This window comes from Rhincodon typus, chromosome 31, assembly GCF_021869965.1.
Source record: "Rhincodon typus isolate 14 chromosome 31, sRhiTyp1.1, whole genome shotgun sequence".
NCBI lineage: Eukaryota > Metazoa > Chordata > Chondrichthyes > Orectolobiformes > Rhincodontidae > Rhincodon > Rhincodon typus.
Window position 1 is genome coordinate 16,042,719 of NC_063362.1, and position 10,919 is coordinate 16,053,637.

The window sequence follows — 10,919 nt, forward strand, 5'->3', positions numbered from 1 at the left end:
GGATTCACCAGCATCTGCAGTTCCTACTATCTCTGTATCATTAATTGGCCTGTTTTCATCAGAGTCCATCCCTGTCTCAGCTGATCTGCTGAAAGTTTCAGGTCCGCCATTCTTGGTGATGTGACTTGTCCCCCACGCATTAACCCATTAACCCACCATCCCACACACACACACACACACACCGGAGCTGGTACAAAGCTCTGCTGCCTGCTGTCACATTTGGATCAACTCTGATTCACCCTTCTCTCTGTGTTCACTGACAAACATTGGCTGCTGCTCCAGGAATTTTAAGACACTCATCCTTGGCTCCAAATTCCAACCCCCACTCTCCCCAGATCTCTGGGATCTCCTCCAGCCCCACAACCCACCTATGTTTTTCCAGACTCTTCCAAACAAGCTGGTGTTAATCTGTCAGTGACCAAAACTTCAGCTTCCCAGACTGTGCAATCCGGAATTTCCTCCCTAAACCCCTGGCCTCTCTCTCTTTCTCTCCTTGTTCATGTTGCTCCCTGAAACCATCCTCATTTAGTTTCCTCAGATTGCCTGGTCACAGACCTGTGAAGCACTGTGGAGTTTGTTACAACGAGAAAGGTGCTTTCAAAATGCAAGTTGTTATTTTAGATTGATCATAGGGTAAGATCTGTTGTATTTTTACAATACCCTGGCACGGTTATTTGGACTAATCCCCTCTCATTCCCAACTGTTTGTGGAAAGGACAGACTTGATGCTGGAGAGTATTTATATTTGAATAGAAGCTGTAAGTCTGGAATTTAATCATTTTGGACCTGATTGACTGCTAATACCATTCTCTATGGTGCTGTTTAACATCTAACTCCTAATTTTGGTATGGAGCAATGGCTTCGGTTTCTGTTTGTTGAGCACAGAATATTAGCCCTTTCCTCTCAGGGGCTGTTCCTGGGGCAGAGACACAGCAAAAAGCTCAATACGACTAAAAACACATGAAAATCTCAAAAGGAAAAGCACAGACTCCCCCTGGTGGTCCTGCTGCTAATAACATACTTGAACTCTGCAGATATTTAATTCCTGCACCCTGCTGAGTTTACCCAGGCTATAACTGAATTGTGAATGAGAAATGCCAGGATGGGGTAATGCCCTGAGTTTAAAATTCCATGCACCCCCACCTTCCAAGTTCCAGTCCAAGGTGCTTACAATTGCAACCCAGCTTAGGTTAGCCAATTCAGTATAGTCTGGGATAGATCCCAGGACTGTTCTGTTTTGTTTCTGCTGCTGGGAAATGGGAGTCATTGGCAAGGCCAGCATTTGTTGATCCATCATTAATTGCCCTTGAACACAGTGTATTGCATTTCGGTGTGAAATTCTGTGGGTTTGGAGTTACATATAGACCAGACTGGGTATAGATTTCCCTCTCTAAAAAACACTAATTAACTAGTTATGACAATCGATGGTTTCATGATCACTATTACTGAGACTAACTTTCAACCTCAGATTTTTATGTAATAATGAATTCAAATTCTTCCAGAGCTTGTGGTAGGATTTGACCTCCTGTCCCAGAGCATTAGCCATAGCCTCTGAATTTACCAAACCAGGGACATTGCCATAATCTTTCGACTCAGTGACAAAGCAGTGACCAGTGAAGAGCAACTTCAGCCCAATGCAGTTCTCTTGGCCTCCTGCAGGAGTCAGTGCTCAGCAAAGTGAGGCTGAGGATCAGGCTGATCTTGTACATTCCAAAAATCAAATCAGGATATGGGTGTAGCTGGAAAGAACATTTTTTTACCTTTCCCTAGTAACTATGAGAAGGTGATGGGTCGAATGGACTGCCTTCCTGAACCATTAAAGTGTGGGGTTTATGTTACGATGGAGTGTTTCTGGGCCTCATTAGTGGGTAGTTAAAAGTTAATCATGTTGATGGGAGTGGAGACACACAGACCCAGAGTGGATAAGGTTTCCTAAAGGACCCGTTGGGTTTTTACAAAAGCCTGACAGCTTCACGATCACTTACGTCTATCACTTATTGAAACTCAGTGAAAAGTCTGAAAGGGCCACTTTGCACCATGAAGTTCTCTGGGTTAATTGTCCAGTATAATTTGTCATCATACCACCATACCTTAAACATGTACAGACAATAGCCAGGTGCTATTTTCCATGTGGTTGTGATTTTCTCTGCACAATTTATCAGGATAATTTTCTAGTCCACACAGAAACATATCAATGTTGCTCAGGGAAAGAGCAAAAACTGAATCTATGTACGGGGAAGAGCTGTGAGCAAGTATTACAAGTGAAGCTGTACTTCCAGAGCCTGGGTAGAGTGTTAAAAATACTGCCTCCTTTTATTGTCCCTTATTATTGGTTTCCTACCAATGCCCCTCCACTTCACCTTCACCTGCAATGTTGCTGTTCCTTGTACTTACTGCGTGGTGTTACTGTGGCTTATGGAGCCACTCAGTACCACTTCACCAGCTGTGAATGATGTGTTGTCGCTGTGGCCCCTCCCCACCCCCCTTCTGAAACCCTGGCCCTGAGCTCCTCGCCCTGTGTTTGCTTTTTGTTTCTTTCAGTCCTGAATCAGCTGGAGGAGCTCCTGAGCGACATGAAGGCAGATGTGACGAGATTACCCAACATGTTGTCTAGGGTGCCACCTGTGGCAGCACGACTGCAGATGTCTGAGCGAAGCATTTTGAGCCGACTAGCAAATCGGGGAAATGAGCCACAACAACAGGTGAGAAACTGGGCAAGGGCATCATGGTAAGAGGTTCTGAGTGTGCGGGTGCAGTAATCCCTTTGCCACTGAACCCCATAGAATCAAGAAGGGATTGTTTATTGGAGGAGCCTGGTTCTCCCAATCAGAAATGGATGGCATAATGAGACTTGGTACACAGTTTATCTACTTTTTGGGATTCCTGCCCATGATGAGGAGTGATGTTAGTGATTGGGTTTTTTTTTGAGGGGGTGGTGGGGTGTATGGGGGAAATGACAGCCCCAACTTTGGATGTTATATGTCCTATCAAACCAGTGTAATGTGGGTCGGTACAGAGTAAAGCTCCGTCCCTGTGTGTGGTTGGTGTGGATGGTGAGGACACAATTGCATTTTACTGTGATGCATCCCAACGAGAACTGAAGGCACTCGGTACCCCTCGAGTGGGGCAGGACTAAAGGGTCAACATTTTCAGAGCTTGCAGTTTCAGCTTTGAAATATTTGTGTAAACTATTTCGGATGTTGAGTTTAATCTAATTCAATTTTGTTTAAACTAACCATCTTTTACAGCCGTTCCCACAGGGCCCCTACGGAACAGCACAGATGTACAGTAACAACTTTGCACCTACCTTCCGGGGACCAGGCACTGGAGGTCTCATCAACTACAATCAGATGCCTCTAGGGCCCTATATCAGTGGTACGTATGTTATAGAAAAACAGCACTTACACCTGAATTCTGCAAATAAAAGTACTGGTAGCTGTGAAGCTGTTGGATTATTGTAAATAACCATCTAGTTCACAAATATCATTTAGGAACTTGCTGTCTTAGCCAGTCTATATGTGACTCGGTTGCACACCCATGTGGTCGACTCTTAAGTGTAATTTCTAGTGACTAAGAAAGAGTCTGCTTTATCCAGAAACTTATGGTTGGGCGACAAATGCTGGCCTTGCCAGTGATGCCCACATCCTTAGAATGAATAATAACAAAGAAAATTGTTCAGTGGAGTACAAGGAATTCTCCCCTTATTAAAATAGATGGAATTCAGTCTGGCATTCTTCAGACACACTTTGTAGCCAGGACCAGTCAGTGACCTGGAGCATGAAATCCCCCTTGCTTCTTGTACAAATTCATCACAATTCAGAGGGAACTTTAGGGTCAAATATCCAAGTGGATCACAGACCTATTGAAAGATGTGGAGCTTCTTTAGCTTGATGTGTGCTATTTAGTTAAAACTAAAATGACTCCACTCGTAAAAGGGTGTGATGAGAGGGGGTTTAAAACAATCCGATTCCAGCCTCTCTCGCCTCCCTCATAACCTTGATCCACTATTGGCGGCTGTGCCTTCAACTGTTACAGCCCCAAACTCTCTTCCCCTTTTAAAGTGCTCCTTCAAAATTTGTCATTTCAGCCAGGTATTTGATAACCTGGACCTCCCCAGTATACCACCGTGGACCCACTATCAAGTGACTGTTTTAATTACCCCAAGACACTCGACAGGAGGGTGTTTTATCAAGCTTAAAGTGCAATATGATTACAAGTTATTGTACTTTAAAAATGATACTAAATTTACAACTAAAAGAAGAGTCAATTAAAACAATTCTGCTTGTTTGCAGCAACCACAAATATTTCGGCTATGAGCGTCCCAGATAAAAAGCTCCTAGCAGAAGGGCTGGAAGCAGGAGAGAAGAAAAATAAAGTCAATGATATAATCTGCATTGAAGATTGATGGCAGAGTTCCCCACGGCATTCCCAGACGACAGCAGTTGATGCAGTCATCGTACTGCTTATCATCTTTAAACGTTTGTTGGATAACACAAACTATTTCCATCTTGGGGGAAGGGGGGGGGGGGGTGGGGTTGGGGGGGGGGGGGGGGGTTAGTGAGTCTCTGCTCACTTGTACATATTTGCACTTTTTTTCGCACGTTCATGGAAGACTGTTCCTCTTGCATTGACTGTTGTTTCAGGGAGGGTAGCTCCACAGCTTTAGAGGTGTGGGCCAAAAGACAAGAGAATCGTAATGCTTACCAGAGTTTGTAAACTCTGGAATATTTAAAGTGATTCTACATAATAGCCCTAGGTGCCATCAATAAACTACAGTACAATAGTCATCCCCTAAACTGCCAATATGATCAGTATTCCGCAGTGCCAAGCACTGTTCCAGGATCCAAAGTGAACCCCGTGCCAAGGTCAACACTGCCATTAAAGAGCATCAGATTCTCTTGGGGAAAAGGGAGCATGGATCTACTCTGTGCTGTAAAATAATTTGGAGGCACTTGGGGAAGCCCAACTTCCTACAGTGCTCTGCAGTCCCAGCAGGACACCCATTACCTGCAGTTTTACACTGACCATGGTCATAACAATCTTGTTCTGCTGAAGGGGTTGAGAGCAATCCTCAGCTCATCTCCCATGTGTTAGCAGGACAAGGCCCTTGGAATCCCCGTACACCTCTCAGCATATAAAAATGACATGATGGAATATGGAATTAGTGCCACTGGATGCAGGAATGTGAAGAATGTTTGTTAAGACTGGACACTGCTGCTTCTGCAACAGACTGCCCTGGAGATGCTACTGGTCACAATGACCAATACGATGCTGGACCCAAAGGTTTTGAATTGTTCTTAATGATTCTTCGAAGTGCAAGTTAAATGTTTTGGTAAATGTCATTTAAACTGGTTCATTTAACTGAGAAACCATGAAGAATTGAATGTCAATGGGAAGTGGGCAAGGCATTGCAGTGGAGGCTGTTTCTCTTTTGTTTCCAAGTGTAAAAGGACCAGGGCTGCATAGGGCCAAGGAATCATTGGTGCTCATGTGTCTATAAAACACCACCCAAATCCAATCACAAGTGATCCTGACGCTTGGGGAAGGCAAATAGGTAAGCTAAGATTAATTTCTTTCATTGCCCCAGTCTCCTGAGCCAACTTCAGGAGATGAAGTGAAAGGAGCAAGAACCCAGCAAGCACCAGAAAAATACTGGTACAATTTTTGCTGATTTCTTATTCATCCTGGTTCAGCTCTCTGCCTGCTGTAGCCCCAATCCAATAAAAAGGGCATTAGTGTGAGGATGATTCACAAATTATCTTTTTACTTAACAGTATTGTTATAAATAGTATTGTATTTCTCACTTGATTTAATACATGGGAGACCAACTGGCAAATCCCAGCCATTTGCACATATCCACTCCAAATTCCAGTGTTTTAACGTTTTTTTTAAGCAGTATCTTGTAAGGTGTTATTGTATTTTCCAATTCTGTGTACAGAATATTACTGCTGTCTTACTTGAGATTAATAAGCTATTTGGTAAGAAAGTTGCACCCAAATTGAAAGGCACCTGACTGTATAAACTCAAAGCGCATCTTAATACAGTCCCTAAAATCATGGCTTTGTGCTTTCTAACTCTTTAATCCACTTTGCGAGACTTCTGAGTTTGACACCCTCTGGTGGCTAATCTGGGTAAACACAGTACTGTCCCTGGATGAGACAAGATTTACTTAGCCGACTGAAATCTGCAGCTGTCTTTTTCTGCGTCTCGATGTTGTTACCTTATATTTTCTAACCTGATTATTATATAGCTCAGAGGTAGGGACACTACTACTCTGCCACAGGAGTCCGATCTGCGTATTTGATGAAGCCACGCTTGAGTCCAGCTGTAAATTTTCCTTCCCATGTGTACAAAATCATTTTCAATATTCACTGTCCAGACTCACCTGAATGATTGGTCACTAAGTTATGGTGCTAAGGGAACCTAATGGTAACAGGTATTTATAGAATGAGAACCCCCAGGAAAGGACTGCCACAGAAGACTTCCTGAGACATTAAGAAAATGCCACTTAATATTGGTTCTTCAAATTGATGCTTGATTTTGGATGTATGTGATTACTCCAAATGGGAAGTTCATTACAATATCAACTGGAAGTAATTGTCAAAAGCTCCATCACATAGAACACCATATCTGCAATGTTTTTGCAACCTTTTAACAAAAAAAACTGTATAAAGGGGACCTCTTGGATAAAGATATAAAAAGGAAAAAAAAATACGATCTGTACCTCTAATCAGGTTCAAGAATAGATTAAACATCATGTAATTGAATGTGTAACAGAATCAAGGGATTGAATGGCTCACTCTTGTTCCTGTCTTTTGGCTGCTAAAGGCTATATTAAATGAATTTGCAACCATTGCTAGTTTTGAGTGGACGTAGCACACAGCGCAAATAGCTATCAGTACTGCCTGAGTGAGATAGATTATGTGAAAAATGGAATAATATCAGTGATGCAATTAAGGTGACATTTGTAGCTACAGAACACTGACAAAGCAACGCTAACACTGGATCTGGGGGAAGTTTCTTTTAAGTTGGGTAATTTCCACTCCAATTCCCAACCAACCAGTACCTTTTAGGAGTGAAAGTTAGGTCTCTGCTAACCTCTGGGTGTGAGCACATTGGGAGTATTCAAGTACTTGAAGGTTCTATGGACAATTGTGAAAGTGTTCCAAGTGGTAGAAGAATCAAAAACCAAAAAGGCAAAAATTGGCTGATTTTTAAAAAAAATCAAATATGCCAGGAGGAAAAAGTCTGTGAAGCAATGGTTGCAATTTGGAATGCAGTTCCTGAAGTGCTGGTGGAGACAGTTTCAATTCTAGCTTTCAAATGGGAAAATACTTGAAAAGCTGAAGAAGTGGGATAATTGTCTGACATGTCAAATCACTATTCTAAATATGCAACCATAATACAAATGATAACATTAGATCCAAACCCAGCTTTATTCCTGTTCTAGTGTGAAGGCTCAGAGCTTTAACTCAATGTGCTGATTTTGATGTATATATCATGCAAAGTACCATTTTTATTAAGATGGAGCTCTGTTCCTTCAAGGTACAAGCAAACAGAGTTTGGTCAGTGTTCAATTCTTTTTATTCAGTCATTGGAATACAAGTGTCATCAGCAAGGCCATTTCAAATTGTGGAATGTAAATTTAACTAATTAAAGTTAAATTTGAAACTTTATTAGATAAATTTGGGTAAAGTCTATTAGTAATGGTGCATGAAATTTCCAGATTGATATTAGAAATTTACCTGATTCATGATGTCCCTAGGAGAAATCTAGCATTGATTCAGAAAGTCAATTTTCATAGGAAACCTGTAACATTTTCATTACTAACCTCAAGGTCTTGTTCAAAATTGGAGAGAGCTATAGTGAAAGTAGTCAACTAGCAGCCTGACCTAGTGACCCTTACATCACCTGAGGAGATAGCACACTGGTTGACAGCTAGAAGGAAGTTGCCCTGAATATCGTCAATATTAACTCTCAAAGCAATGTCACATGGCATCAAGTCAAATATGGACAAGAAAACCTCCTGTTTATTAGCATCCACTCAGCTGCTGATCAATGCTCCTCCATGAAACAAGCACAGAGAATAGCAAGTGCCTAGAAACTACTTAGCTGGGGGAGCATTCAATGCCCATCGTTGAATGACTTAGTAACACCATTACTGACTGGGTTGGTCCATTACAGATGGACATGCTTGCCAGTTTGAGTCTGTGGTAGATAGTAAGAGATAAAATGAGGGACAAGCCTACTTGTTACAGATCTGACCATGACAGTATTTATAGAAGAAACCACTGCATACACACTGAGGATGCCCTCTGTAGTACTGTGGCACTACCACTATGCAGAATGCAGTAGATTCAGAGCAGATCTTTCTGATCAAAACTGGGCATCCATGAGGAACTGTTGGCATCAGCAACAGAATTGTATTCCACTAAAGTGTAAATCCTTCTGGCTTGGCATATCTTTGACTTGACAATTGCCATGTAACAACAGCATTAATCTGGCTCAACGAAATACAGAAGCACTAGTGAGACCAGGCAGCAAGCACATCTAATAATAACATGCCAATTTGGTGAAGCAACAAGACAGGACTACATGCATGTTAAATAGTTGTGACAACATGCTATATAGAGTTTAAGGCATTAACCCAACAGTGGATCAGAACATAAGCGCTGTAGTCCTGCCATATCGAGTAGAGAATGGTGGTAGACAATTAAACAACATGGACTCTATAAATGAGGAATTGGGCACAGACACCAAACTAGCACTTTAGGAAGGTTCATTATAACTTCTTGCATTTGTCCTCTATACCTCAATTTATGAAGTCCAAGATCCTGTATATCTCTAATCAATTTCTCAGCATGCTCAGCCACAATTAACAATTTGTGCACACACTGCCCCCATCTGTTGCTCAATTCAACCTCGTTTCTCCACTCCCCCCCCCCCCCCCCACATCTTTAGAACTGTCCTCTTCATTTTATACTGCTTTTTCTTGTCCTTTCCATCAAAATGCATCACTTTGCACTTAAACTAAATTTAATCTGCCACACATCCATTTCACCAACTTGTCCATGCCCTCATGAAGTCTACTGTATCAATATCTTTATTGTTCATTGCTATCTGGTATGCATGGCAATACTTTGTCACTTCCATTCCAAGAAAGGCAGTGGTCCTAGCAGCAACCTTTGGGGAAGCCCCAGTGCATGTTCCTTCAGTTCACCTCTCCACACTCAATCAAGTTTGATTCTGTCCTGTCCCTGTCACTGTCTTGTTTATTCTTCAGGCTTCAACTTCAGGTGCCTATTATGTGGCACTTTATTTCATGTCTTTTGGAAGTACATTTATGTCAAACCACCTTTATCAACCTTCTCTGTTACATCAAGTTAGTTAGATATAAAAAATGTGAAGAAGCAACATATAAAGATACCATCATGAGTAATTCTGCATTCATAGCTATACAGCTTTCTTAGTGGCTCAGCTGGTGGACAAAGTCAAAAATCACATGATGCCAGGTTATAATCCAACAGGTTTATGTGAAATCACAAGCTTTCACAGCGCAGCCCTTTTGTCAGGACTCCACCTGACCAAGGGGCTGTGCTCCGAAAGCTTGTGATTTCAAATAAACGTGTTGGACTATAACCTGGTGTCGTGTGAGTTCTGATCTTGTCCACCCTGGTCCAACACCTCCACATCATGGCTTAGTTGAGAAGCCATGTGACCCAGTGAAGTCTTCTGTTTAATTTGCTCTTCACTAAAATAGTTGAAAGTGATTTCTGAGCTCACATGAAGTTGACTCAGAGTTCCTGGTCTCATTTGCTATTCAGTGATTCATGTTAGATGTGTATTTTTTATTTAACCTGTTTAGTGATGTTATGGCACACCTCTGGAGGAGGTGACTTGAAGGTAGGGTGCTACCACTGCAGCATATGGGCCCTTATTGTTTTTAAAATCTGTTTGGATATGTGGAGACACAGCACTAGGTCAGATGAGACATGAAGCTTGATCTTCTGAACCAGAAATAGTGTCACTACCAATATTTCATAAGGGCCTAACTATCATGCTGGATGTGTTAAAGGGAGACAGATGAGATTCATGTTTGAGTAAATAGTCTGTTGATACCATGAAGTGATGAATCTTTGGTAAAAAGTATGAGAAGAAGCGATAGGAACTAAATGGTATCATTTTTAAGGAAGTACAGGAATAGCATCTCCTTATAGCTGGTTAAACTAACATGTGGGATAGAGATAGTAGGAACTGCAGATGCTGGAGAATGAATGGAAAATGAATTTTCTGAAGAAGGGTCTAGGCCCGAAACGTCAGCCTTCCTGCTCCTCTGATGCTGCTTGGCCTGCTATGTTCATCCAGCTCTACACCTTGTTATAACATATGGGATACTTGGCTTTATTAACAGAGGATTAGAATACAAACCTTAATAGAATAAACCTTAATAATATCACATTTAGTCCCAGCTAAAGAACTGTGTTTAATTCAGAGCACCACACTACAGAAAGGATGCCAATGTCTTGAAAAGGGTGCAGAAGAGATTCACTAGAATGGTATTCAGGATGAAAGATTTTCAGTTGTGTTGCGAGCGGTGCAAGTAGAGTTGTTGCCCTTGGAGCAAAGATGATTAAGTGGAAATTTAATAGTTCAAAATCATAACTTTTTCATACAGTAAATAGAGAAATTGTTTCAGTGAAAAAGAGTTATGTAGATTAAAACTAATTGGCAACAAACTGCAGATTGCATGAAGAAACTTTTATTTTGCACACAGCAAGTTTTAAGATGTGGAATGGTCTAAGGCAGTGCCTTAGAATAGGGGCTGGGTGGACGTTGTCGTGGAAGCAAATTCAACTGCCGATCAGATTTATGTTTGAAAGGAGAAAATTATAGGCCTAAAGACACGAAAAATGGAATTAA

General features: G+C 41.6%; 1 protein-coding gene across 3 annotated transcripts in view; it reads left to right on the forward strand.

Moving 5' to 3' along the window:
• The window catches only part of chd5 (chromodomain helicase DNA binding protein 5), a 91,105-nt gene extending 86,604 nt beyond the window's left edge, over nucleotides 1-4,501 (forward strand). For 2 of the 3 annotated variants that reach the window (XM_048614844.1, XM_020530832.2), the window contains 3 exons: nucleotides 2,541-2,701; nucleotides 3,248-3,374; nucleotides 4,292-4,501. In XM_048614844.1, the coding sequence (XP_048470801.1) occupies nucleotides 2,541-2,701; nucleotides 3,248-3,374; nucleotides 4,292-4,404 (401 nt within the window). In that variant the 3' untranslated portion in view covers nucleotides 4,405-4,501. The remainder of the gene's footprint in view (nucleotides 1-2,540; nucleotides 2,702-3,247; nucleotides 3,375-4,291) is intronic. The other variant, XR_007265261.1, reaches the window with a different exon arrangement.
• Nucleotides 4,502-10,919: the final 6,418 nt, after the last annotated feature.